The sequence below is a fragment of the Aspergillus eucalypticola genome (assembly GCF_003184535.1).
Source record: "Aspergillus eucalypticola CBS 122712 chromosome Unknown BO83scaffold_6, whole genome shotgun sequence".
Taxonomy (NCBI): domain Eukaryota; kingdom Fungi; phylum Ascomycota; class Eurotiomycetes; order Eurotiales; family Aspergillaceae; genus Aspergillus; species Aspergillus eucalypticola.
The window spans coordinates 16565-44120 of NW_020290280.1; the positions used below are offsets into that span (position 1 = coordinate 16565).

The following is a 27556-nucleotide window of genomic DNA, read 5'->3' on the forward strand; positions in this document are numbered from 1 at the left end:
GGGGAGGAAGAAGTATGAAGTATTGAAGAAGATCTATTGAGGGACAAAGAAGGAAAGATGAAGGGAAATGCGACTCCCTGCGTCCGCGGCCCAATGAGGCTTAGCGCCATGAGATCTCCGGTCTGCTTTTTATAGCGTCATGTTCCACTTCCCCATCCATTGCCCCAATTTTTCCCCTACACCCATGAAGCCCCGCGCTTTCTCTCAGGGCTTGTTGCGCCGGTTTAATGAGTCGCCCACTGTTGGGAGGCTCGTGATCCGACCCTCCAGACGCCATGCGTCTACCTCGCCGTCGTCTACTCCGCCGCCGAAGCAGCAACGATGGCTGCGGTTCGCCTTCATAACTGCCGCTGCGGCGGGTATTGGTGCCCTGGTCCGGTCGCAACAGGGTCCAGATTCTACAACCCTAAATCAGATGAAGTTCACACCATACTATTTAGTATCCCGCGAACCGGTCTCGTCGACCGGGAGCTACTTCGTTCTTCAACCGCCCGCAGCCGATGGTAGCAATCATGCCGTCTACGAGGAAGCATGGAAGACTGGTGTCTGGAGTGTGATGTTCAAACAGCCACAATTGCAGATTGGGAGAGACTACACACCACTGCCAGCCACTTGCTCGGAAGATGAAGAAGACGAGTGTCTGCGCTTCTTCATTCGGAAGGACCCGTTCGGCGAGGTCTCCCGCTATCTGCACAGTCTAGAGATCGGAGCACCCATTGAAGTACGTGGCCCGCGAATCGAATGTGAAATCCCTCCGGATACGCAGCAGATCTTGTTCATCGCCGGAGGCACGGGAATTGCCCCTGCCCTGCAAGCTGGACACACGCTTCTTCGTCGCACCAACGAAACACATAAGCCTAGAATACATATCCTCTGGGCCAACAGAAGACGGGAGGACTGCGTTGGTGGCGTGAGTGACACAAATACAACTACAACAGCACCCTCGAGGTCGTGGTTCTCTGGACTCTTCACGTCTTTGAAGGACAACCAAGGCGGCCCTGATGAAGCACCCCGCAGTACGGGCACTTCGCTGATAGTCCGTGAGTTGGAGGCTCTTCGGTCACAATACCCTGGACAGGTGACCGTGGATTACTTCGTCGATGAGGAAGGCACCAGCATCGGGAAGCAGCTTATCCTGGACTCCACCCGCAGTGGCCCGTCTTCCCAGGAATCCGAAGAAACCAAGAACACAAACAACCTAATTCTGGTCTCCGGACCGGAGGGCTTCATTAGCTATATGGCAGGACCAAAGCTCTGGGCTCAAGGAATGGAATTGCAAGGGCCACTCCGGGGAATTCTCAAAGAATTGGACCTAAAGGATTGGGCCGTGTGGAAATTGTAAATATAAATATTAAAATTTCTTGTACGATAGAAAAGAATATATAGACAAGACACAATAGACCTTCCGTCTTTTACCCCAGAATCCTCCGATCGCGGAGCAAGAAATAATGCGTGCCGTGTGATTGGTCGATCATCGGGTCTGGGTCCGCGTCGGGGCTTCCCTTTAGTTTGCCTTCAAGTGTGAACTTTTGAGTCACTCAACTTTCTTCCTTTTCTTTCTTCTGTTATCTCCCCATCCTTGACGCCTCTGTCTTTAAGATGCAGTCGCGTTTGTTGCCCTCCGGCCCTGGCAGGCGTTGGATCTCCCTCCGCGTGCCGAGCACGCCTCAACGACGAGCATTCGCCTCCACCCGCTTCCTTTTCCAGGATGTCTTTCAGTCCCAGCTGGATGACCCTTCCTCCGCCGCCCTCTTCTCCTCCCTGCAGACCTCCCGGGCCGTGCCCCAGACCTTGACGGAAAAGATCGTTCAGAAATATGCCGTAGGACTGCCCGAAGGCAAGTTCGTCAAGTCCGGCGACTATGTGACCATCGCTCCCCACCGGATCATGACCCATGATAACTCTTGGCCCGTCGCATTGAAGTTCATGTCGATCGGTGCCTCCAAGATGCACGATCCCGATCAGGTCGTGATGACACTCGACCACGATGTCCAGAACAAAACGGATAAGAACCTGCAAAAGTACCGCCAAATCGAGGAGTTTGCTAAGCAACACGGTGTCGAGTTCTATCCCGCCGGTCGAGGAATTGGTCACCAAATTATGGTTGAAGAAGGCTTTGCCTGGCCCGGCACACTGGTGGTCGCTTCGGACAGTCACAGCAACACCTACGGTGCGGTGGCCTCCGTCGGAACGCCCATCGTGAGAACCGATGCGGCCAGTATCTGGGCTACCGGTAAGACGTGGTGGCAGATCCCTCCCGTGGCCAAGGTTACTTTTACCGGTATCCTGCCTCCCGGCGTGACTGGCAAGGACGTCATCGTTGCTCTGTGCGGTCTGTTCGACAAGGATGATGTTCTGAACCATGCAATTGAGTTCACCGGCTCTGAGGAAACCATGAGAAGCTTGCCCATGGATAGCCGGTTGACAATTGCCAACATGACAACTGAGTGGGGTGCCCTGTCCGGAATTTTTCCCATGGACAGTGTTCTGAAAGGCTGGATGAAGGGCAAGGCTACCACTGCGGCCATGGGATTGGCTGATGGGCCGTTCAAGACCCTGGCTGCTCGCAACTTCACCCACCCTGCCATCGAGCAGCTGTTTGTGAACCCTCTCACTGCCGATAAGGGTGCCAAGTATGCGAAGGAGCTCTTCCTAGACCTCTCGACTCTTTCTCCCTACGTTTCCGGCCCCAATTCAGTCAAGATCGCCACACCCCTGAAGGAGCTGGAAGCCCAGGATATCAAGGTCAACAAAGCCTATCTGGTTTCCTGCACCAACTCTCGGGCTTCGGACATTGCCGCTGCTGCCAAGGTGTTCAAGGATGCCGCAGAGAAGAATGGTGGGAAGGTCCCGAAGATCGCTGATGGCGTCAAGTTTTACATTGCTGCCGCGTCTATTCCCGAACAGCTCGCTGCGGAAGGAGCCGGTGACTGGCAGACTCTCCTGGATGCTGGAGCAACAGCCCTCCCCGCTGGATGCGGACCTTGCATCGGTCTGGGAACGGGATTGCTGGAGCCCGGTGAGGTCGGTATCAGTGCGTCGAACCGTAACTTCAAGGGTCGTATGGGTAGCACTGAAGCTAAGGCCTACTTGGGTAGCCCCGAAGTTGTGGCCGCCAGTGCTCTCAGCGGCAAGCTGAGCGGTCCTGGCTGGTACCAGCCCCCTGAAGGGTGGACTGAAGTTGTCCGCGGTGAGGGCGATGGTATCCGCGAGGAGGACCGCATGCTCAATACCGAGCAAGCTCTTGAGAAGCTCCTTGGCCAGTTGGATGACCTTGTCGCCGACGGGGAGAAGCGCTTCGCTCCCGAGGAGAAGGTTGAGGAAGAGGGTGGCCTGACTGAGGTGTATCCTGGATTCCCTGAACGTGTCTCTGGCGAGATTGTGTTCTGTGACGCTGACAACTTGAACACGGACGCCATCTATCCCGGTTACTGGACCTACCAGGACAATGTTCCCGTGGAGAAAATGGCGGAAGTATGCATGTCCAACTATGATAAGGAGTTCCACTCCATTGCCAAGGAGGGTGACATCCTGGTTGTCGGATACAACTTCGGTTGTGGTAGCTCTCGTGAACAGGCGGCCACTGCTCTCCTGGCGAAGCAGATTCCCCTGGTTGTGTCGGGTAGCTTTGGCAACATCTTCTCCCGTAACAGCATCAACAATGCTCTCATGGGTCTGGAGGTTCCTCGCTTGGTTAGCCGTCTGCGCGAGGAGTTCGGCGACAAGCAGCTTACCCGCCGGACCGGTTGGACTCTGACCTGGGATGTCCGGCGCAGTCAGATTGAGATCCAGGAAGGCCAAAATGGACCTAAGTGGACTCACAAGGTGGGCGAGCTGCCGCCGAACGTGCAGGAGATCATTGCGAAGGGTGGTCTGGAGAAATGGGTCAAGAACGCCATTGAGGCGTAGAGCAAGTGGTTCAGCAGAAATGAAACTCGCATGACTGTCGACAAAGTGATTCTTATGATACCCAAGCCTTCCAGTCTTCGTTATGGGGTTGCGGCGTGGATGTTTCTTGGACAGAGACGATACGCATGGAGAAAAACAGACAAAAGATGACTCTGCATGTATAGAAAAAAGAGATTTTCTTTATTAGATGTACTCCAATTCATGACAATGTATTTCTATTTCTAATTTTTGTTTCTTCCTTCCAGTTCTTGCAAGGTGCCTAGGCAGAACGTGATGTTGTGCACCAGGATGGGTGGTCATGTCTGTCCTACTTGGTCACAGCCGCACCCTTGTTTGCATCCATCTTTCATCCATTTCATTCACTTTCTTCCCTATCTCTCTGCATCCGCCATTCCCATCACGGATGTGGCTATGTCAGGTCCAGGGGAACAAGGATTGCCTTGTTTGCTGCGGGGAATCGAACGAGATTTGGGGGCGGTGTTTTTGGACGATCGCCTTAGAAGGTTTAGAACACGGGCACTGGCGTGGTGGCCTGCAGTTGCACGGCTCACTGAGCCTGCCATGATTCGCTCCAGCTCAGATGCCTTCAGCTGTCAATCCTCTGCTGGCTTCCTTCCTTCAGCTGACTTCGTTTTCTTCTTTTCATTCTGCTCTCTTCCTTCACTATCGATGGACTCTTCACGGTCCTTCCTCTTCCTCCTATCTCACGTATGATCTGAACACCCAAGACTTCTGAGTTGTATATGATCGTATGCTCAGCCCCGCTACGCTGCCGATGCCCTTCCAATGAGCTGTGGCCACTACACTGCCGATGGATCCTGTCACCGCAATCGGTCTGCTTTCCGGTGCGTTTCAGATCGCTCAGTACGTCAAAGACACCGCGGTGGCACTAGCCCATCTACATGGCAAATTCAAGGATGCCGACCTCACCATCCGATCGCTAATCGGCGAGCTGACGACCATCCGATCGGCCATCACGCAGCTACATGAGTGGGCTAGCTATAATGTTCGTGACTCAACCGAACCAGACGAGTATGTCGAGGGACTTGAAGTCGCATTGGACGGCTGTCGCGCTGTCATGGAGGTTCTTTCGGAAGAGGTTTCAGCTCTGACAAGGGGTGCAATGCTAAGTGACACCGGGATCGGATTTCGTACTCGGGTAAAGGTCGTCTGGAGCGAGGACAGTATGAAGGTTCATCAGGAACGACTGCGTGCGCAAGTTCAGGCACTGCAGCTCCTGCTTCAAGCCTGCCAATGGTGAGTCTTGAAAGGTACCGAAGCAGCAATGAATTACTGCATGCTAAACATCGTGCATTAGTCGAACATCAACCAACAAGTCGAACTGTTACGGAGAGCAGAAAATCGCCAGATAATTGCCAAAGTCGCCAGCGATACAGCAACATTACGGTCCGCTTACAGCTACGTACCCTCACGGGCGGAGAGTCCGAGCCTGACTCGTCGCTCATCCTCCGTGGGGGACACGGTTTTTGACTTCGATAGGGCAGTGGTGACTTCCCTTCCCTATAGACGCGCAATCGGTCAACCACGGACCCATCCTCCGACGCCAACTGCGGTCAACCGCAGCAATTACAGCCCACCTATAGATGAAGGGTATGGCAGTGGTACTGTGAGCAGTGCAAGCCCACCCGGCACAAATGGAGTTCTTCCAATACATCCATCTGCGTCGTTTGACTCTAGCCATGGCCACAGTAAGAGCGTGTCGTTCGCACCGACTCCTTTACCGCAGAGTCCGACTCAAGTCCGCAGGTGGCAGTCGGATGCGAGTGGCGCTTCCTCGGGTAGTCGCTCCTCAGGGTCACGGCGTGAAAAAATTCGGACCATCATTCGGCAACTCAGGCGTCCAAGCTGGTCAGCAACGCAAGCTTCCGTACGAGTTCCTGGGCGAAGTCCGTCGGAGCGTCGGCTGTACGAAAGAGATTTGAATACTAGCATCAATTTGGCATCGTCGGATGGCGCGTCTGCGCCGCCAATTATCAAGTCAGCCCAGTCGGGCAGTCGATCCGATGTCGAAAGGCTCCTGGAAAGTGGCCATGACATTGAAGCCCGTCATATCTCAACCCGCAGGACCGCCCTCTTAGTAGCTTCCCATTGCGGGAAAGAAGACGTGCTGGATCTACTGCTGCAAAGAAACGCTAGAGTGGATGCTACCGACAAGTCGGGTTCCACCGCGTTGCACTTGGCGGCGTCGCGCGGTCATTGCAGGGTGCTAGAACTGCTTCTTCCTGAGTCCTTGGATATCGAAGCACGGAATGCCAACGGCCAGACTGCTCTCTGGGTAGCAGCATATCATGGCCAAGCTGAAGCTACAAACCTCTTGCTTGCTTGCCACGCCAAAGTCAATGCGCGAGCTAATGATCAAGCGACCCCGCTACATCTAGCCGCCAAACTGGGCGATATAGTAATAGCCAGGATTCTGATACAAAACGGCGCCGATTTGGAAGCCAAGGACGGAACTATGATGGCGCCGCTACACTACGCCTGTGAAGGGGGACATCTTGACGTTATTGAGCTGCTGCTCAATGAGAAGGCGAACGTTAACGCAGCTGGGAGCGACCGCAGGACGCCGCTCATATGTGCAGCTGCCCTGGGCCAGCTGCTGGCGACGCAGCTCCTGCTCAAAAAGAAGGCGTCCACTAGATCGGTCGACGATGCCGCTATGACGGCATTGCACTGGGCTGCCTATAATGGACACAGCGAGATCGTTGATCTTCTTAGCCAGAAGAAAGGGTTGCTGGCCAAATCTAACATTGCAGGACGAACGGCCCTACATCTAGCTGCAATGAAGTCACAGTTCGCGGTGGTGGAGTTGCTCCTTCGAAAGAGTATGCCACTAGAAAATCGCTGCCTTTCAGGTCTCACGTCGCTTCATTACGCGTGCATGGCTGATAATTGTGAGGTTACGAAACTCTTGCTTATCTCAGGCGCCAACATCGAGGCCCAGGCTGACTCGGATCAACGTCGACCGATCCACCTCGCAGCTGTTCGTGGGTCGATGGCACTTCTTAATCTACTATGTGACAAAGGAGCTTCTCTGGACGCCCGCGACGCCGCGGGAGATCGAGCGCTCTGTGTGGCATCCCGGTACGGACATGCAGCTGCCGTTCAGAACCTGCTCGATCGTGGGTCCCCTGTGTGCCTGTCTTATGGCGTCCGATCGGAAGAGGATTCGCCCTTGTGTCTGGCCGCCATGGGAGGGCATGTGCCCGTAGTCACGCTTCTTCTCCAGCGAGGGGCGTCAGCCATCAAGCGGGACGAACGAGGGTGGCAGCCCTACCGCTATGCCGCTTACTATGGCCATCCAAATGCGCTCCGCCTGCTCATGTCCTGTAGTCTCATGGTTGCCAAAGACGACGCGGATCTGGGCCTCACGGCAGAGCGAATCGGATTTGCGCCGTCTGCGGATATTTCGATTGAAAGGAAGCGGGAAGTACAAAGGTTATTATATCAGATGCAGCACCCGTCACAACCAGGAGCCGAAGGCTCCCCGGTCTGGTCCTCTCCGCTAAAGCCCAACCAGCAGCACCCGGTACCTTCTGGATTCATGTCTGATGCCGCCGTATACCATATCCAGCCGTCTCCTACAGCAGAAACGAATCCTCAGGAGCTGCCTGGAACCTTAGAACAGGGGCTCCCGGCAAGCCGGTCTCAAACGCCAGAACATATGCGGCGAGGAAGTAGCGTTTATCAACGCATAGACTCTGAATTTCGCGACGTCCCGCAAATTTTAGAGGCCAATGAGCGGGCCTTTGCCCCAACCAATGAACAGATTGCGATGCCTCAGGCGCGACATTACTTTGAAGTGCCCAGAGGAAATCCTAGTCCAAGCAACCCGTGCCTGGAAAGCGTGTTTTCGCATGCAGGCGAGAGGGCTGGCGTCCGCACCACAGACTCTCCTGTCTCTTTGACAGATGTGTATGGGCTGAACCCTGCGCGCGCATCTTGGACAGTACCTCTGAGTCATGCAGACGGGGAGGCTCAGAACAAAGAAAGAGAATGGGACACGGAGTCTTCTATATCATCAGTATATACTGCACCGGAGGAAGATGTGGCGGAGCTTGCCGCCTAGATTCACATCGTATAATCTCATAATGTAGCTAGATCATATATCGGAGGGAGAGGAGGGGCGGGGGGAGAGATTCGCCTTACGGCTACCTCTATACGAGAGCTTTCTTTCTATGGATCAGATTGAGTCACTCCCGCACTTGACCCAAAAATAGCAGCAATATAAGCATATGGCATCGCATGGCATCTCATCGCCATGTGGTCGGGAGCAAGCCTTGACCCATCAAAGTCAAAAAGAAAGACATGTCTCAGACTCGTCTATTATCTTCCGCAAGCCCCAGGCTGATTGCTCTAATCAACCGCCAGGATGAAACGTGGCTGAGGATGACGATGGTTCATGCCTTTCAGCATCCAATCAGCCACTGCGAGAGCACCAACACCTATGTACTGTGTAGAAAGTCTCTCAGGGACGCAACAGCCTCATTGGCGCAACGGATATGCTGACGTGAATCCCTCCCTCTCTTAACTGCCACCTTAAAAATCTCAGGCCGTGCGTATGCTGCCGTGACGAAGTATAATCAGCTGACCTGACCTTACTGACAAACCATCCCGACAAGATAGATATCCATACCAGATGACAGGATGAAACCCAACAACTAAACCAGGCAAGACAAAAAAAATAACCAACCCAACGCTAGTAGTAAATAAGCCAAAAGGTCATATAACTTGAGTCATGCATTCAAGCATGAAAAAGAGAGAGAGAGAGAGAGAGAGAAAAGCAAAGAGAAACAATACCAAGCCGAATCCAGGCTCAGATTCCCGTCTTATCAAGCATTTGAGAATCTCTCTCATACGGGAGGGAGGTATTGGTCCTGAGGCTTCGATTATATTTAGCACATTTTGTTAGTAGTTATCTCATTAGTTTGGTTACGACGCTATCATTGGGGATTGGGGACTCAGCTATCATCAATCATTGGGATGATGCGGGCCTGATGGGTTGTATGTAGTATTACTCGAGGGACTTTGGATTCTTCGTTTTGGTTGTGGTGGTAGTATGCTATTCTTGGTGGATGTTGCTGGGGCTTAGATCAAGAGGTAGTACTTGGAGGTGTATATAATAGAGGGTTCTTGTGTCCTGATGGATGGAGCTTAATATTATTAATTACCACTACTTGCTTAATATCTATAATACACTTACTATCACTCGCTACTACTGTTTCTTGATCAGTCAACTGACATACAACAGTCTTTTGGGATTGTGATTGCTTTCTTTCGATCCATCGTGCGAAAAATATACTACTGTATATACATCGCTCTCTGCATCATATATATTATCACCACCATCTATTATACAACTCAGATCAGACAAGATCATCACCATGGGCCGAGGAGGATACAACACCCCCGAGACTACTGCGCCGAAGCCCGCGCAGCCGACTTCATCCTCTCGTTCCCTATCTCTCTCGCTGTCGCTGTCACCTCTTTCTTCTGACCCGCTGCTGCTGCAGGGCCGTGGCGGGTACAACGAGCAGCAACCCGTCGCAGGGGCGTTGTAGCATACGACGCGTTATAGAGGACATCATCCGGATGGGAGAGAATATGCGCTTATGATTTCCGATATCACACATACCTCTCTCACTTGCCCACACAGAACCTATTCCGATGAGTTAGCAACAAGAATGACAACAACACACACACACTACTACTACTACACTATACAGCATAATACTTACTTTTCAAACACAACGCCCAGAACATCTTCCACGTCTCCGCTTTCCCCACGGCCCGTGATCTTCGCCATGGTATCAGCGGCAGAGCGCAGATGTTCAGCGGCGGTGACGATATCAATGTCCATGTCCATGTCTGATTCTGGGTAATCATGAGCGATTTGGCGAGATGATGAAGGTATAGGCGTCTGGAATTGCGGTTGAGTTTGGGTTAGGAAATCATCCAGGTGTTCGAGACAGCGTTGTAAATTAGAACTTTGGCGATGCGTCACGCCCAGTGAATCTTCCCAATATGCATGATCGTATTGTCCGTTCTCATCTCCGTCGATCCCTGTCGGGGAGGCTATTTCCTCGAATGTAGTCATCAGACCTTGTAGGAATTGCTGGATGTAGCCGGGATCGGAGGACTGGTTGGGACTGGGGCTGGTTAGGTTCAGGCCGTTGGTGGCGTCTAGACAGGAGATGCCGAAGATGCGCTGGCGCAAGTCCGGGACCGCTTCAAAAAGCTGGCTGACTGTCTCGATGAGCTGCGGGGGAAGTTTACCCTCCGGTAGTCGGTCACATTTGTTGATGGTTACGACGACGCATTTGCCTGCGCGGGCGCAGTCGTTGGCAGCATCGACGACCTCCTGCTCGACGGCGAGGCGATACGTTGCTGCACCATCGGTGGCTTCTTCCACTGAGACGACCACAATAACCACGTCCGATTCCAAGGCACGAGCCTTGGCCCGTCTGATGCCCTCTTGTTCCACGGCGCCAATCACGACTGTCTTCTTCTGTCCGGTGGGATCGTTAGGCTCCGAGCGAATTCCCGCCATATCGCCGAGCTTGCAGTACCAGCCGCCAATGTCGACACCGACATCCACGATATCCCGCGTGGTGCCTTCCTCGGTACTAACGATGGCGGCCTCTCTGCCCACGATCCGATTCAGAAGCGAGCTCTTCCCCGCATTCGGAGCCCCCAAAAGAGCGACCTTTATACCGTTACGAAGGAGCTCACCCTTGGACGCGTTCTGGATATGAAGGGCGATTTGGGCCCGCAGAGCCCGCACCTGAGCCGCAACCGACGACACCAGGTCCTCGGTGGACTCGTCGAAGTGCTGATCCTCCGAGAAGTCAATCAAGGCCTCCAGTTCGCCGCGCGCATAGAGCAATTGATGCCGCCATTGTTCGTACCGCTTCGATAGAGCATCGCTGGCACCACGGACTGCAAGTCGGCGCTGCTGCTCCGTGTCAGCGGACAAGGTATCACCCAGGGCTTCGATCTGCGGGAGGTCCAGGCGGTTGTTCATGAAGGCTCGACGGGTGAATTCACCTGGTTCGGCGTAGCGGACTGTGTAGTTGGAGTTGTTTGTACGCGAGATGGCTGTCAGAACGGACTTGACAATGGCTGGGCCGCCGTGGAGGTGCAGCTCGAGGACATCTTCGCCAGTTACGGTCTTCGGGCCGGGGAAGTATAGGACTAGGGCGCCGGCGTCGAGGACGGTATTAGGGGAGGGTTTTTGTAAGGGATCGTACAGGGTGCGGACGACTGCGAGGCGGGGTCGGGGGAGTGGCGCTTCTGGACAGAGAGATTTGTAGATCTGTTTGAACGAGTGAGGTTAGCTGTTGCTGCTGATGCTGGGCTGGGTCTCATTTGATGGCGGAAGTTAGCTCTCATACTTGCACACATGCAGGTCCCGATGCCCGCACAACGGCAATGGCAGCCCGTCCAGATGCTGTTGAAAGCGCATAGATAGTGGAATCGGCATCGAAGATAGATTGAGCCGGTGAGGAACCTGAGAAGTATCGTTGTGGAGGTACACGCGGAGATGGGCTCCGGGCATGGAGAGCTGGACCAGCGCCCTGCCGGGCCACGGGGAAGCACCTACTCCATGATGGGCGGAGGGGTGTCGCCCACCGTAGGGTCCGGACGGCCGATGATCGCATACGCGAGATGAACCCGGATAGGCGCAATGAACAAGCGAAGAGCAATCGCTGATTTTCGAGGCATGAGAGAAGGAGAGGCTCATCGAGGAGATTCGCCGCATCGCCGGGGTCACGTGATATCTCCGCGGACGAAGAAGTGGAGTTTAGGTTACGAAAGAATGCTGTAGTGTATGGCAGGTAGGGTTCAAGAACTACAGTAGCAGCCTATGCAAGACAAGGTATTCATGTAGACAGATCCAGGAATCCAGTAGATGTATGAAAGCCAGATCACAAGGGCCCTGCGCCCCTTCGCCACGCCTGCGCGCCGAAAAGACACAAAACCTCGGCCATGCGCCACGGATTCCTTCCCCGTAGCCCAAATGCAACAACGGCTCGAACGACATGCAGATATAAACGGAGAATGAAGAAAAGAGCAGAGCGAAAGGAAGTATGTACACAAAGAAATGACCGAAGCAACAGTGAGAAGCAATGGATAAAGTAGGAGTATGAAGGGTGATTGGGAATCGCTGGAAAAAAAAAGGGGAACAATGTACCTTCGAAGAAAATGCGAAGGGATGCCCGGAGAAAGGAAGAAATTCAGAAAGCCAGGCAAGCCAAAGGAAAAGGGGGTAAGTTCATCCTGGCATAGTATACACTCAAAACAGCATAATGAGATCTTTCCGAGACGACATGAGTTAGTCTATCAAACATTAGATTAGGAAAGAGGGGAGGAAAGACACTCCTTGCGGACAAGGAGGAAAGGATGCAAGATAAAAGAAAAAATGGGCAAATGAAATGAAATCAATAAAAGAAGGATGGTAGTAGAAAGGCAATAGTTGCCCAACTACTCAATGGATCTGCTCGACGGTGAGCCTTCCATCAGTTCATCGTCACCAGGCGACCGAAGCTGTTGGTCTGCTGTTGGTGATACCACGATTGCCGGTGTCAGGGGCGGTTGTGGAAGGGGATCGTCTCCAGATCGAGGACTTGTAGCATCATCCAACTCCAAATCTGTCCTGGGAGGCGAAATGGGTTCGGGCACGGAGGTGGCCGCAGAGCCCTCGGCGCTGTTATTGCTGGTGCTGCCTCCGTTTCGTCTCCGTAACCTGCGTTTCCGACGCTCTTCTTCCGCTGTTTCTCGGCGTCTTCTCATTCGGTCGCCGTCCATGTTATCACGAAGGCCCTGCAGCATGCTCGCGGCACGATCCGCCACGTCTTCGCTTTCCGACACATGTTGCGGGTTCTTCTTGCTCTCAGAAGTTTCTGCTTCAAGGAGGGGAGGGCTCAGCAGCCCTGACGCGGCGGCATTTGCTTCGCTATCATTGTCGTTGCCCGCCTTGCTGTTGCTATTATCGTTTTCGGCTTCGTTCCCTCCTTCTGGTGCCTCAGCTCCAGCAACATCCGGCATCTTTTGGCCGGAAGCGACACGAACTTGGTGTCGCTCCTTTAGCCTAGCACGGCGGCGGCGGTCACGCTGGTCTCTGGCTTGCGGCGCTGCGGCGCGGAGCTTCTCCAGGAGCGAATCCATGGCCCCGCTTGTAGCTGGCGACGGTGGGGCGTCACTTGCAGAGGCGGCGCCATTGGCAAGCCCGGCATTGATATTCCGCTTGCGAGCCAAGGACGCCTCGGTGCGTCTCCGACTTTCTTCCAGCGAGATGTTCTTCTCCTTAGATTTCTGCACGACCATTGGTTAGCAAACATTCTTGGATGATACTGGACAATCGAACTCACCTTCCACTCTAGCAAGAAGGAAGCCAGCTTCGCGAAGAAGTCTCGGCGGGCACCCTCATCAGAATTGTCTTCTCCATAGAAGACCATGATGTCATCATAGGATTTGATCATCTCATCCAAGTAGAGCTGCATCTGCTCGGCCTTCCGTCTAGCATCCTTCATACTCCGCTGAACGATCTGGCTAACGCGATCCTGAGGGTGGAACTTCTTGGGGTCACTGAGGTTTCCGGCGTCTAAGCTGGCCTGTACATTCTTGATGTTGTCGATGTACTTCTTCGCATCCGTCCGCAGCTGGTCGACGTTGAGCTTCTGGATAGCGACGACACCATTGATCTCGTCCACGAAGCCCTCCCATTCGGGATACTGGTTACGGACAATGCGCTCCACTAAATCAGCAAAAGTGGTTTCGTTCTTGTCATCCTTAACCATGCCCAGCCGGGCAAGAGAGCTCAGTTTGAATCCTTGAGCTTGCTTGTTGGCATCGTTCATGAAATTACCAATGTCCAGGATTAGACCCAGGACATTCATCAGAGAAACAGAGTCTCTCAGAGATTCGCTGACCTTCACCACTTGTTGCAGCTTGGCGGAGATATGCTCATAATCAATTTCGAAGGACCGAGTTAACGCGAGAGCGCGCATTCTCGCCTTCCAGTAGTGGTTGAGCTCGTACGCGGTGTATAGGTAGATCTGATCTTCCCTCGTGAGCTCGTTGGGGTCTTGCTCTCGCTCCGCACTAGCAGCATCGGGGCCGGTCCAGTCCCTGCTGTAGGGCGCCATCGACTTGGAAATATTCTCCGGGATTGTGCACATCTCGTCCCGCTGCAGGAACTCCATGACGACCTGGTTGTCCAGAATGTCTGTATCGCAATGTATGATCATGCGCACCACATCGTCGGCAGGGAATTGCGAAAACTTGGCCATTGCGATCTGGAAATTCTTGGACAGCTCGTTGGAGATAAGCTGTTTCTTGTCCTTGCGCTGCTTCGCTGCTGCATTGCCTCCGAAGATCTTGGTCTCCTTCGCCATGAAGAGTCTTTCAACCTCATCCAAGACACCCTTCTTAGCCAACTCTACATATTTCTCTTCTTTCTCCTGCGCAGTGGGAGCGTGAGCTGCCCACACCGTTACCTGTGGAGCATCAACCTTCTCCCAGTGAAGAGCCTTGAGCTTCTTCTTTGGCCGGATAGAAGGCATAAGAGCTGTCTTGTGTTGAGGAAGGGCTTGGGAGGCCATGTAGTTGGCTCGCCATCCTCCAAAGCCTGCGCCAGGAGGAGGTGGGGGAGGAGGGGCACCAAATGAAGCACCTGGTGGGGGGGGAGGCGGCGGCGGGAATCCTGCACCGCCTGGAGGAGGGGGCGGAGGAGGTGGAGGGGGGATTCCAACCTTTCCTCCCGGCGGCGGCGGAGGGGGAGGGGGAGGGGGAGGAGGGACTCCGACGGCACCACCAGGCGGTGGCGGAGGAGGGGGAGGGGGCGGAGGAGGAATTCCCACAGCTCCCGGAGGAGGAGGCGGTGGTGGCGGCGGCGGCGGGGGTGGAGCGGGCGCCCCCTTGGCCTCGGGCTTCTCAATTTCACTCTCGACCTTGGGTTCGTCGGTGACAGGCGCCGTGGCTTCGAGAACAACAGGTGTAGCTTCGTTATCGTCTGCGTCGATCTTAGGTACCCTCGAGGCAATTTCTCCCAGGAGGCCGTTCGCCTGCTTAGGGTTAAGTCGTGGCCGATGGAGGTCGACCAGACGCGCCCTTTCATAGATGATCTCTCCGTTCTCATCCACCTGGCCCTCCTGCTGCTGACCCTCGACAGTATCCTTCTCCATGCCGGGCAGATGGCTGCGCTTGCGCTGAACAGATCCCAAGCCCGCAACGTGATGAGCCTGGTCCTGGAACCCATCTTGCGGCTCAACATCACCGTCCATTTGCTCACGAAGTTCGCGCAGCCGGTCTGAGGTCACATGTTGACCCCATACCTTGCCCTCCAACTTGAATTGGGTCTTGGTGCGTTCGAGTTGCATCTCCAACCGCTCAAGGAGCTTTTCACGGTCCATGATGCCCCTCATATGGGACGGATCGACTTCTGCGAGGTTGTTCTTCTTGGCATTTGAAGCAGCGATGTCCTGGGCATCCCGAAGCATCAGGTAGAGCTCTCTGGTTTCCAGTTCGTTCCGTTGCAACTCCTGAGCACGCAAGCGTTGAACATCGGCGAGCTCAGCCCGTATTGACTCCTCCCGTCTCCGTTGAAGTTCGATGATGCCAGTCTGCTCTTCAATTTGCTTCTGCAACTTCTTTACTAGGCCGTCTGCACCCAGCTCAATCTGTGCCTTCATCTCATCCCGCTCTGCCAAGGCAGCCTCCGCAATCTGGCGCGCTTCCAAGGATTCATCGTACGCCTGTCTTGCCTCTGAATCTGTATGTAATTTGTCCAAGAGGCTCTGCACGGTAAATGTTAAACCTTGGCGGAGATCCAGATCGGGTAGCCTGCGATCCATGGCCACGTAGCTAAGCATGGCATCGACGAGCTGGTACATCCGGAGACCATCTTCGCCAGAGTTCTCCCGGATAAGAAGCATGTGCTGCATAGCAGAGAGGAAGTAGTCGTGAGCGCGAGTACCTGTAATCCTTGAAGCAATAGCATCTGTGATTTGTAGAGGATCGTTCATGTCTTTGACCTCGCCCTCGATGCTATCCTTCACGCTGCTACTCTCACGCTGCAGAAGATCCTCGTAGTCGATGGCCTCATTCTCGCGGAAGCGCTCAATCTGCTTGTCAATGACCTCATACTGGAAACCTTCCATTTTAGTCATGAGACGCTTGATGCCGCAAGAGGTGAACTGCGCACGAATATGACAGCGCAGCTGTAGGTCGTTCTCCGGAGCGTCCACCAACATGTTGATGAGGAGCATGGTTGAGACGGCATACTCCATGAGAAGGTTCTCCATGCCTATACCACCACTGCGGTACTCCTCACTCGCGCCCACCAAACTACCCATCTTTCCACGGCCATCGATCGTCACTTCGACGATACGCATCCAGGCATCAAAGCGACCAGTCTCTCCATGGTGGTTCTTCACATGGTCCATAGCCTGGAGGACCTTTTGATGGCCCTGGCCTTCTGCCCAATGGCAAAGGAAGGTCAAGACTTCACTGACCAGCTTCCTTGTATTTAATCGGGGAGACAGCAGCGAGCTGACAAGAGCAACAATAACCTGCTGATGAGCGAGGGCATCATCTGCGCCATATTTGTTGTTCATCAAAGCCTTCAGGCACTTGACAATATCGTATTCACGATCCAAGTCCTTGTCACCAGTCGGGGGTGCAGGAACAGGACCTGAAGCTTTCCTCCGGTTGATCTTAGCAAGAACGTTGGTCAGGGCGATTTGGCCTTGTGCTTCGACAAAGGCTTTCACCCAACTGATCGGTTGTGTGCGCAGACTGACGCTCAAACTAGCTAATTGTTTCGACGTGATTGAATCATCCATAACCTTCTTCACGTACCACTCCGGGCTTCCCTCTTCATCGGCCCGCTCCAGAATCCCCGACGGCCCATCGTGACCATGGGTCTGCCGGGCATTCTGCCTGCGCTTCTGTTCGCCCTGAATTTCCGTCAACCGATCTTGATGAACCAGCGTCCACTTTTTCGAGGCTGGATACGCAAGCATCTGCCGTTTGGCCTGCTCAGGCAAGTTCTGCCAACCTCGCTTCTGCATCAATTCCAGAAACAGCTGGTCCACAATCCGATCGTCCCTTGGACGGGTCAGGTATTGCTCGGGGTTGGCTGGTAACTTCGCGGGTTGCGCGGGCTGGGCCGACTGCCACGCAGCCTGCGCATTAGAGAGTCGGCTAGAGGTTCCATTAGATGAGTAGGTATTGCGGTCGGCAGAGTGCGAGGTTGTCAGTGTTCGAGAAGATCCGTCCGACGAAAAATAGCTCGAACCTCTAGTGTCCCGGGTGTTGGAGGAAAGTGACGAGTGGACACTGGCCTGGTCGAACGATATTCGGGAATGCGACGAGGAATCTACTGTAGATGAAGAGTTGTGACTAAATCCTGTGTTGGCAGCCGAGCTACCCGGTCGTCCCCATTGTTGATACCGAGCACCTTTGTCCCCCGAAGAGCTTCCCGCCATTGTTACATTAGACGCATGTGGCGGCGGACGAGGGCCGGTGGGGTGAGAATAAGTATTATTGTCCCGGATAGTGGCCGGGTTCCAAGCGGGATACTGATGGAAATCACTGCCTCCCTTGGCAAGATGATTCGGGGATGGTTCTTTGCGTGGCGAGGTTTCGGCTTTAGAGAGATAGTCGATGGGAATCGGCGACTTGGTGTCGGCGGGGAGACTTTCATAGGGGATAGAGGTAATCACACCAGCCGTCATTGACAGCGCTGCAGGATCGATGTCGTTGGAAAAATCCATAGACTGGACGGAGGATCGCTTGGAATGGCGAGAGGAACGAGAACCCGGGGCGCTTCCAGGAGGCGCGAGGGTCTCGAAGCCTGTATGGGCATCGTGGCGATCGTCTACCGCTTTCTCCTTGTGCAGCTTCCTCCCGAAGAACGATTTCCCAGCGGAAGTCTGTCTCGATTTGTCAGGCGCGGACGTGGTGGTTGGCATCTTGACGGACGTCGCTGGGGAGATGCAGGGCGCAGCATGAGCGTAATCAGCTGGGGCAAGAGCGTTGAGGTAGCAGACAGTCGTCGGAGGCTGTAGATTGAGAAGAATCGGTCGCTCTCAATCTCTGCGAAGGCCAGGATCACATTCAGCTCAAGGCGACAACTTATTCCAGACACTCCTGACTAACACTGATTAATAGCCGCTGCGGAGCAGCGTTGGCACGAGGGGGGGGGGAAAGGATGCCACCAAAGACGGACGCTTCTCCCAACAAACAGATGGAGAAGGTGACTTGAAGAAATGAGAGTCAAAGGAGCGGTCTGTAATGACGGCTCCCAGTAGGGCTATCCTACTCTGGCAAATCCCAGGATCGGGCTTTAGTGGCTGGAGTCTTTTTGCACGTCAGGTCGTGGAAGCACGGGCATCAGGGGGGGCAGCACCACTTGAGGCGGCTCTAGAACGCGGTAGGGGCCGGAGGTATCACGTGAATTACACCATGCATGCCTCAGGAAACTGGCCCTCCACCTCCGATCACGTGGAGCTGTCTCATGCCGGAGACTCTCGGAGATGCTGTCAGTGTCAGATTCAGGGCAGACTCCGGATTACTGCCGTTGCTGCAGAAGACCAACTGGTAACTCAGCGTCGGGGGACGGTCAGCCTGCCAGTCACATCGGACTACTCTAAGCGCCGTCGCAGGACATGACAAGTTTCCGCTGTTAATCGGGGGATTATTGGCTTGATTTGGCGCTGTGTGTTTGGCGCCTGTCTATCTACTTCCTTTCCGCTGCTGCCTTGGCCGCGCATTCTCGAGATCAAGATCGTTACAGGAAAGGCGCTGAGCACCACACGCCACAATGGGTTCCGCAACTAACTTTGCCAAAGTATGCCCTCTCTCCAACTCTCCTAATTCTTCCGAAATCCTTCTCACTGACACTTTCTACTCAGACCATCATCATCCCCGCCGTGATCTCCCTGACGCTCTACCTCCTGTTCTCCTTCGTGATCATCCCCTTCTTCCGTCGCTATCATCAACGATACTCCCAGTACCTTCCGCTCCATACTATCTCCGCACATACTACGACACTCCGGGATCGTATCGCGGATGCTTTGATGCGACGATTCCTTCCGTCGGTCTGGCGACAATCACAATTCGACCAGCACGACAACATCAGTATATACGATGAAGAGGGAGAGATCATGGTAGGGATGGACATGGACCCTTCACGGCGAGAAGCGCTCGAGCGTCGACGGAGCACCGCCGGGGATGCGGAGAGTCGCTTGAGTCGTGAACTTGAAGCGGGATTCATGGATGATAGTGATGATGACGAGGGACATGCCCATGCTCAGTCACGTCGCTGATTTCTGTTCCTTCTGTACATATTACACCACCATGTAAGGAACCATTGGCGTTTGGGATGGGTAATAGATATAATAGACATCTATTCTTGCTGAACCTTTGCGGTAGTACAGATAGAGCCCAATGCATGTCTGTCTAGATAAACTCAATGGGCACTACTAAACTACCTGCATGCGTACATACCTAGACCAATGCATGCACTGATAATCACCACAATGGAATATCAACTCCGTCCGTCCGGACTACCAACAACCCCTTACTTCGTCTCCAACCCCACGTCGTAACTCAATTCTCCAACCCCATCAATTAGATTAACCCCAAACAAACAACCAAAAGAAGGTACTACTGTACATACCCTAATCCCCTTCACGAGCAACTACTGAATACCTAGGTCCCCCCAGCCGAACCCAACCCGACCTAAACAAACCCAGAACAAGAAAGAAATAGAAAGAAAAGAGCAGATCACTAAACCAACAAGAGTATATCATCCGAAACTATACAAACTCAAATATCACTACCAGAGCAAAGCAATAATCATAAGACCTAGAAAATCGTAATGTGTATAGTCTCCCACTAAATCAGAGGCTGGTCCGTGGTTCTGGCCTGCCGGGGAAGTTTGCTGTGGTCAAGCTTTGTGCTTTGGGGGATGATCGGCGCCCCACTATCTGCTTTTATCCTTCTGCTTGGTGGGGAGTAAATTGTGGGTTTGAATATGGTAAATTGGTAATGATGAAGAAAGTTGGACTAAAATGACGAGCTGGAGTTCGAGTCGAGTCTATTGTTGAGTTGGTGGACTGAATTGGTTTGGATTTGGGGAGAAAGGGGCGTTATTGATTGTTGGTCTGGCTGGAGTGCTGTTATTGGTGCTGGGATGATCGCGGGGAGAGTCCGAAGAGTTAAGAGTCTTCATTAGTACGTGAGACAAATTGGAAGAGTAAAACTTTTGAACAGCAAGAAAAAGTTTTGATTTCAGGTATCATAAGCTAATCATAACGGGAGGAAATAGGCCGAATACAGATCGATCCATGCATCTCATCATCATCTTCCATTTAGGCCTTGTTGCGCTGACCGTAGGCCTTGGTAACGTAGTCACCGCCGTGGACAATGAGGTCCTGGGGGCGGTAGTCGTGGCGGCCGGAGAAGTAGCTCTCGAGGATGGCCTTGGTACCGTTGGCGTAACGGATCTGGGCATCGATGGAGGTACCTGACATGTGAGGAACCATGGCGTTGCCGCCGCCCCAGGGGCCCTGGACGGTGCGCAGAGGGTGGTCGGCGGGGGCGGGCTGGGGGAACCAGACGTCACCACCGTATCCGCGGAGGTGGCCAGACTTGACGGCCTCGGCGACATCCTCCTTGACAACGATGGCACCACGAGCGGTGTTGACGAGCCAAGAGCCCTTCTTCATCTTGGAGATGAGCTCCTTGTTGAACAGACCGCGGGTCTTCTCGTGCAGGGGGCAGTTGATGGTGACAACATCGCACTGAGCGAGCATCTCCTCGAGGTCGTCGACGCGGCGGCAGCCGATCTCCTTCTCAACCTCGGGGGAAAGGGGCTGGTAGTCGTAGTAAAGGAGCTCCTTGCAGTCGAAGGGCTTGAGACGGCGGAGGACACGCTCTCCGATACGGCCAACGGCAACGGTACCGACGACCTTGCCCTCGAGGTCGAACTCGTTCTTAGCGACAGCGGCAACGTCCCACTCGCCGCGGCGGATCTGCTCGTGGGCGGGAACGAAGTTGCGGACCAGGGTCAGGATGGTCATGACAACGTGCTCAGCGACGGAGACGACGTTGCAGCCGGTGACCTCGGCGACGGTGATACCGCCATTGGTCTTGTTGGCAGCGTTCAGGTCAACGTGGTCGGAACCGACACCAGCAGTGACGGCGATCTTGAGGTTCTTGGCCTTGGCCAGACGCTCAGCAGTGAGGTAACCGGGGTGGAAGCTATTGCGGGCAACCAGTCAGCTATTTAGTTCCCGTAGTTGCCAAGTTCCCTGGGCGGATAACTGTGGGTAGTGAAGTGGGTCACATACGGAGTGGTGATGATGACTTCAGCGTCGACGAGCTCCTTGTCGAAGGTCGAGTTCTCGCCCTCCTTGTCGGAGGTGGTAACCAGAGTGTGACCCTGCTCCTCGAGCCACTTCCTCAAGCCGAGCTCGTTCTCAGTGGTACCCAGAAGACCGGGCTGCTGCTTGGCGTGCTCACCGCCCTATTTGGAGATGGTTAGCATCTGGTGGTTTACGAGCAGAAGAAAGTGATGCTATCCGGATACTTACGTCATAGAGAACCATAAGAACCTTGCCCTGTAGATTCGCGGAGGCGGTTAGCGTACGAGCACCAGCGATTGAGTTAGCCAGAGGAGCAGCGCGGAATGGGCTGCTGGCCGCGGGCGCGAAGGCTCCCTTGGAGAGAAGAGAGGTGGCAGGTCGCCGAAGTTGGCGGGAGAAAGAGCGCATAAATACCATTGTGAAGATGAGTTAAGTAAAATGAGATGAGATGATGTAGAGATGGGATTGTTGGATGCTGGTAAGATACCTATGGCAGGAGGGTCAGCTTGAGGTTTAAATACATCCCGGATTTGGAGAACGTGGGAAGTAGTAATAGATGGATGCATCGGATTGCAAAGTCGGGGAAGCCGAATGAGCGGCAAGCAACAACAGTAGCAACGGCGAACAAGGGGAAGCGGGGAGACAGGAAAGCATGTGTGGAGAAGCCACTATGGAGGGCAGGCAAGCATGCCACAGGGCAGAGCCGATGCCAGATGGAGGATGATGATGCAGGGGTGGCTTACCGAAAGCGGCGGTGGAGTTCAAGAAACCTTGGAGAGGGATGAGCAAAGTATGATGAGGAGACAAGTTGTGATGCGATGAGATGTAGATGCAGAGAGATGAGGATGGAATGAGACTGACAAGGACGGGGAATTTAGCCAAATATATAGATTTCACTGGGTCCTCTTTCTTTTTTTTTTTACTGTACTATGTAAGTGAGCACCACAATTGCCCCCCCTCCATCCCCTCTCGGCCCATATTCAGAAAGGGTGCTCCATCCACATCTGCGATAGGATGGCGCCAAATCCGGATAGGAGGGCACCAAGCAGGCAGTAGTAGCACAAGGCCATCATCTGGGTAGACCCAGCAAGTGGCAGGAGAGGGGGGGAATAGTTTGGGACCCTCAAATCAGCCCCGAGAGTTGGAGCAAGGAACTGGAACCCCACCAGCCAGCAATTGAAGTTGGGCGATCGTCCGGGTTGGCGGCAGTTTCGCATCGGCACGGACGACGTTTCGGTCCAGTTGTTGTCTCCGCACGCGGGACAACTACTACTGTAAACTAGTCTAGTAGCACATAGACAGCCGCGGATGGTCGGATGGCTCTAGGTTAGGTTTGTATAGATCGATACCGTCGAAAGCTTGAAATCCACACCTCGGGCAGTTGACACATTACGGGGTATAGTATGTATTGAACTAGACTACTTAGTAGATGAGCCTTGATTTGAAAAATGCATACAGTGGTATCATAGCGGTAAAGCGACTGAAAACCAATACAACAATACTATTGATTGTATAACCCCAATCTCGGTCACAGATTAATTGCCTTCCCAACATATGTCCTACTGCAGGGGATTGCCCACGGCCATGCGGGGTTTCAGAAATCTAGAAACCATCGGGAAAAAGAGAAATGGCATGGCATGCTTAATGGGGCTCGTGAGGGGAACCCGAGCCTGGGCCGAGAGTGCCTGCAGGGCCGGAGGTATGTCGGGCGTAGAGTTTCCATGGGGAAACGGAAAACCTGCCAGCCTGTCTGTTGTGTCATCCGCAAGTGACAATGGCCAGATGGACCTTCCTTTCCTACGGGTATCGTTGAGGGAGGATCTTTTAGCTCAATTCAGTCAATTCTCTTGCTATCCACTCTTGCCATTTAGTGTATCCACCGATGTCTGCGGACAGAATTACTGTTTCTGCTGACTTCTTTTCCAGATTGGGATAGCTGTTACTCCCCCTCACGAGGGGTTGTCTCCGTATCGCCACTATCCCATATCTAGACTAGTGGCAATGCTGCATGAGGGGTAACCCCTCACCTCAATTGGGAACAGCCAAACAGACAAACTAATAGGAACCGGCATGGCCATCCATCCCACCGACTGGGAGATTAAGTCGAATTGCTGCTTGCTGCTGCTACGACTACTCAATCCACCCGAGTCTCGGAATCCCAGGTGCCGTTGATAGCGTGATGTATCTATCTCGGTCTAGCCAGGTCTCTCTTACCTGTCCAAATTGAGAGAAAAAATGACATGAGACTAAGAATCGGTTCATGCGACTTCCTCTCATAAGCTCGTCTCTCCGCAGATAAACCCGCCCGTCCGTCCACACCCCCCAAAAAGTTGCTTCCATCTTGGAAAAACTTGAAAATCCAAGCACCGAGCGATTCCCGTGTTTCAGCCGGACCATGGGTGCCCCTGTGCGACCGTGAACAATGCCATCACAACAAGATGGAAGGAAGACAAGGCAGAGCCAGATCCACCTGTCAAGTGTTGTCAAGTGTCAGGAATACATCACCACCACTACCTTGGGGGAGGCGCGCCTATGAGGGGAAGCCCGGCTCCACCACCTCCTCACTTGAGAACGGCGCATCGCCTTTCCGGCCACATCACGCGATGGAACCCTCGTTGGCCCCAACTTTTGAGGGGTAGGAATATACTACCAGTTGTTGGGTAGTTTAGCCACGGCTTCCGGCCTCACGGAGCTCGACTGATCGAAGAATAGGAAATGCGCGCCTATCGTCGGGCGGGCGAACGGCCTCCCAATTTCCAAAAAGTTTTTTTTGTTGGCCAAGGGACCAACTATGCGCATATACACACTGACTGGTTGAATGGCTTCGCGGGTTAGGCCTGTCAAATATTGTCGCGATCGTCAGTGTTTCAAGAGGAGATGGTTACTTTATTCTTTTGGCCTTGTTGCCTTTCGTCTAATATACATGCATGGGTCTATAGTTACGTGCGTGCTGCCCCAGGGGAGGATTAATTTTCTTTACAACAGCCCGAGATTCCAGACACTGTAGGGCGGCCCTGAGCGCTAAAACACCACATTGACCAACTTGCCGCCCTTAACGACAATCACCCGTCTACGCTTCTCCCAATCGTTCTTCTTTCGCAGCCAGAATTGTCCTTCGTCCGTCTCCAAGATCCGGTTAATAATCCAGTCTTGTTCCTCCGTGACCGTACCGCTAGCTTCGGGCACGGTCGTGGGGGAAAGACGCCGAGGGATCGTGATTGTAAATCGCAACTTGCCATTGATCTGGACGGCGACCACTTGGCCACCGCGGGCAGACAGAATGTCGGCCTCCTCGGGCTTCAGCAGAGGAGTTGGCCATGGACAGTCATGGATGGCGGGGACATTGGTGGTGGTGGTGGATGGCTTCCCCGCAGTCACGGGACCATTGAGGATCTCCCAACACTCGGACGCCAGCGCGGGCGCGATCGGCGAAAGCAGCCGGAGCAGGGAAGAAATAGATAGGTAGAGGACCTGCGGCGAAGTGGGCGTCGACGACGACAATGAGTTGGTCAACTTGGTCAGGTCGGAGATGACAGTGTTCAGCCCATATGGATTTTTCTCAATACAGCTGGTGACGGAGGAAATGGTGCGGTGAGTGGCAAGCACAGCATCCGCATCGCTGTCGCTCAGATCCTGTAGAGAGCTGGGCAAGCCGGTCGCGTGGCCGGAGGAGGCCTCCAAGTCGGCTGGCTGCAATGTAAACGAGGACGAAGTCAGGCTCTGCTGCGCATCGTTCACCAACTTCCAGAGTCGACCAAACCAGCGCTCAATGCCCACGATCTTCGTTTCGTCCCATTCGAGCACCTCACTGACCGGAGCCGAGAAAAGGACATGGGCGCGAGTGGTATCGGCGCCGTATTTCAATGCACAGCCGGTCGGATCGACTCCGTTGTGCTTGCTCTTGGACATCTTCTCAAAGGACACATTGGGCGTGATCTGGGTGCCCTTGATCAGCGGCTTGTCGGGGCTGGAAAGATCCACTTCGGAGGGGAGCAGGAATCTCCCCGTAGACGGCTCCGAATACGTCTTGCCGTGGACCATACCTTGGGAGAGGAGAGTCTTGAATGGTTCAAACGGCGTCGCGACATTTCCAGCTCGGGCGATTTCCGGGAACAATTCGGATTGGGAGAGGAACTTGTAGATGAATCGGGCGTAAAGCAGGTGCAAGATCGCATGCTCAACACCGCCAATGTAGACATCGACCGGGCGTGCCGCTGACGGCGAGAACGGCTGTGCCTTGTTCTTCGGGTCCAAGAACCGGAGGAAGTACCATGAAGAGTCGACGAAGGTGTCCATGGTGTCGGTATCCCGCTTAGCAGGCCCGCCACAGCTCGGACATTTCGTGTTCACCCAATCATGGGATGACTCGAGAGGGTTGCCTCTCTTGCCCTTCAGCCAGTCCCCTTCAATCTTGGGCAACTTGACAGGGAGCTGGTCATCTGGCACAGGTACAGGGCCGCAATCGCCGCAGTGGATGATAGGGATGGGAGCCCCCCAGTAGCGCTGTCGGCTGATCAACCAGTCTCTAAGCCTCCATTGTTCGACAAAGTCACCGCGTCCGACCTGTTTCAGATCGGTGACAATCTGCTTTTTGGCCTCGCTAGAGTGGAGACCCTCGTACTTCCAGCACAAGGAGTTAAGATACCCCTCTTGCGTAAAGGCCTTTGCATCCGCAGAGGAAACAATGCTCGCATCACCACTGTCTGCCCCGGCTTCCCCTTTGGGTCCAACGACAACGGGTATGGAATCGGGGTTCACATTATCTCTGAAGAAGGCAAGGTCTCTGGCGTCGTGGCCTGGGACTCCCATCACTGCGCCCTCGCCGTAGTCACTAAGGACGTATGGTGCTGCAAATACAGGCAGCTGACGGGCGACATGGGGGCTCTCCTTGTCAATAACATGCAGAGGGTGAGAAGCAGTGACGCTGGATAGTTTGTAGCCAGCCTTGGAGTCAGGCGGAAGCGACGCGGCAGTATCCAGGAATTTGCGCAGTTCCGGATCCTTCTCCGCTGCTTCCAGGACAATAGGATGATCCAGAGAAAGGGCGAGGTACTCGACTCCGTAAAGAGTATCTGGTCGCGTGGTGAAAACATCGATATCGATGTCTCTGCCATTATTGCCATTGACAGCCACAGGGAACTTGATCTTGGCACCCTGCGATTTTCCAAGCCAGTTCCGCTGCATGGAAAGGACACGCTCCGGCCAGCCGCCCGCCAAAGAGTCAAGATCCTCTAGAAGCATTTCCTTGAAATCCGTGATACGGAAGAACCATTGCTTCAGCTTCAGCTTCTCGACCTTTGCTCCCGAGCGCCAAGAGAAGCCATTGGCATCGACCTGCACCAAGAGTGAGCCATTTGAATCCCATGTGTAATCCAAGCCATAACACCCACCTGCTCATTAGCCAGCACCGTCTTATCAACCGGATCGTAATTGACCAACGCCTCAGCTTGGTATGCAAGGCCCTTCTCGTATAGCATAAGAAATATCCGCTGGGTATGTTCGTAGAACTCGGGTGCGCACGTCGCTAGTTCCTGCGTTTCAGACAACCAACATGTCAGCAAAGCTGGTAGTCAAGTAGGCCGCACATCCAAAACACATACCCGGTCCCAATCGAAAGAGGTTGAAATACTTCGCAATTGCTCTTTCATCTTCGTTATATTCGACTCCGTCCATTCCGCAGGGTCTATCCCCCGTTCGATCGCCGCATTCTCCGCCGGCAGGCCAAACGCATCCCAACCCATTGGATGGAGGACCTCATGTCCGCGCATCCGGTAAAACCTAGCCAGCACATCGGAAATAGTGTACACGCGCAGATGCCCCATGTGCAACGTCCCCGACGGGTATGGGAACATCGATAGGATGTATGATTTGGGTTTTGCGTCTCCGTCGGCCGATGCCTTGGAGGGCGGCTTCAATGAATCTGTGTGCCATTTTTCCTGCCACTTTCTATCCAGGGCTAAGAGGTCGAGTTTCTTGGAAATTGATGTCGCAGCTGCGGAGGTTGTCGCATAACGAGAAGGAATACCGGTCGGTCGTGAAATCGGACGAGATGCGCAGTTCCAGCGGGCTGGGTGTGAGAGCGCCGACCGTGTCGGGCTCAATCGAAATCGTAGTAGGGATTGCATGTTGGTCGTATAATCATTATGCCGTGGGAGAGGAGTGTTGCGCCATTGACTGGCGTGGATTGGTGGGCTGGAGAGCTGGCAGTGGTGGAATTTCCGTCATGATTTCTTGATCGGATGGCTGAAGTCATA

General features: G+C 53.9%; 8 protein-coding genes across 8 annotated transcripts; 5 read left to right on the plus strand and 3 right to left on the minus strand.

Moving 5' to 3' along the window:
- The first annotated feature begins 30 nt into the window (after positions 1-30).
- Positions 31-1382, plus strand: BO83DRAFT_376171 (cytochrome b5 reductase family protein). The gene has a single exon (XM_025530644.1). The coding sequence runs from the start codon at positions 140-142 to the stop codon at positions 1340-1342; it is 1203 nt and encodes a 400-aa protein (XP_025390396.1). The 5' UTR covers positions 31-139; the 3' UTR covers positions 1343-1382.
- Positions 1383-1537: 155 nt separating this feature from the next.
- On the plus strand, positions 1538-4112 carry lysF (homoaconitase LysF). The gene has a single exon (XM_025530645.1). It carries the CDS (start codon positions 1600-1602, stop codon positions 3907-3909), a length of 2310 nt encoding a protein of 769 aa, XP_025390397.1. The 5' UTR covers positions 1538-1599; the 3' UTR covers positions 3910-4112.
- Positions 4113-6734: 2622 nt separating this feature from the next.
- Positions 6735-8064, plus strand: BO83DRAFT_376174 (ankyrin repeat protein). The gene has a single exon (XM_025530646.1). The coding sequence runs from the start codon at positions 6809-6811 to the stop codon at positions 7994-7996; it is 1188 nt and encodes a 395-aa protein (XP_025390398.1). The 5' UTR covers positions 6735-6808; the 3' UTR covers positions 7997-8064.
- A 506-nt stretch (positions 8065-8570) lies between these two features.
- Positions 8571-9040, plus strand: BO83DRAFT_376175 (uncharacterized protein). Its single transcript, XM_025530647.1, has one exon. It carries the CDS (start codon positions 8678-8680, stop codon positions 8837-8839), a length of 162 nt encoding a protein of 53 aa, XP_025390399.1. The 5' UTR covers positions 8571-8677; the 3' UTR covers positions 8840-9040.
- A 228-nt stretch (positions 9041-9268) lies between these two features.
- Positions 9269-18298, minus strand: BO83DRAFT_332815 (formin sepA). Its single transcript, XM_025528310.1, has 5 exons — positions 13299-18298; positions 12866-13242; positions 11322-11475; positions 9666-11242; positions 9269-9586 (listed from the first exon to the last, which is right to left on the minus strand). The coding sequence occupies exons 1-5, from the start codon at positions 17901-17903 to the stop codon at positions 9568-9570; spliced, it is 6732 nt and encodes a 2243-aa protein (XP_025390400.1). The 5' UTR covers positions 17904-18298; the 3' UTR covers positions 9269-9567.
- A 199-nt stretch (positions 18299-18497) lies between these two features.
- BO83DRAFT_332820 (uncharacterized protein) lies at positions 18498-19492 on the plus strand. Its single transcript, XM_025528311.1, has 2 exons — positions 18498-18781; positions 18846-19492. The coding sequence occupies exons 1-2, from the start codon at positions 18755-18757 to the stop codon at positions 19257-19259; spliced, it is 441 nt and encodes a 146-aa protein (XP_025390401.1). The 5' UTR covers positions 18498-18754; the 3' UTR covers positions 19260-19492.
- An 814-nt stretch (positions 19493-20306) lies between these two features.
- On the minus strand, positions 20307-21719 carry fdh (formate dehydrogenase (NAD+) FDH1; the record flags this gene model as incomplete). The annotated part of the gene is made up of 3 exons (XM_025535164.1): positions 20307-21198; positions 21288-21463; positions 21531-21719. The coding sequence occupies 3 exons, from the start codon at positions 21717-21719 to the stop codon at positions 20307-20309; spliced, it is 1257 nt and encodes a 418-aa protein (XP_025390402.1).
- A 2462-nt stretch (positions 21720-24181) lies between these two features.
- BO83DRAFT_376181 (leucine--tRNA ligase NAM2) lies at positions 24182-27492 on the minus strand. The gene is made up of 3 exons (XM_025530649.1): positions 26903-27492; positions 26693-26833; positions 24182-26636 (listed from the first exon to the last, which is right to left on the minus strand). Exons 1-3 carry the CDS (start codon positions 27425-27427, stop codon positions 24324-24326), a joined length of 2979 nt encoding a protein of 992 aa, XP_025390403.1. The 5' UTR covers positions 27428-27492; the 3' UTR covers positions 24182-24323.
- Between the last annotated feature and the right edge of the window lie 64 nt (positions 27493-27556).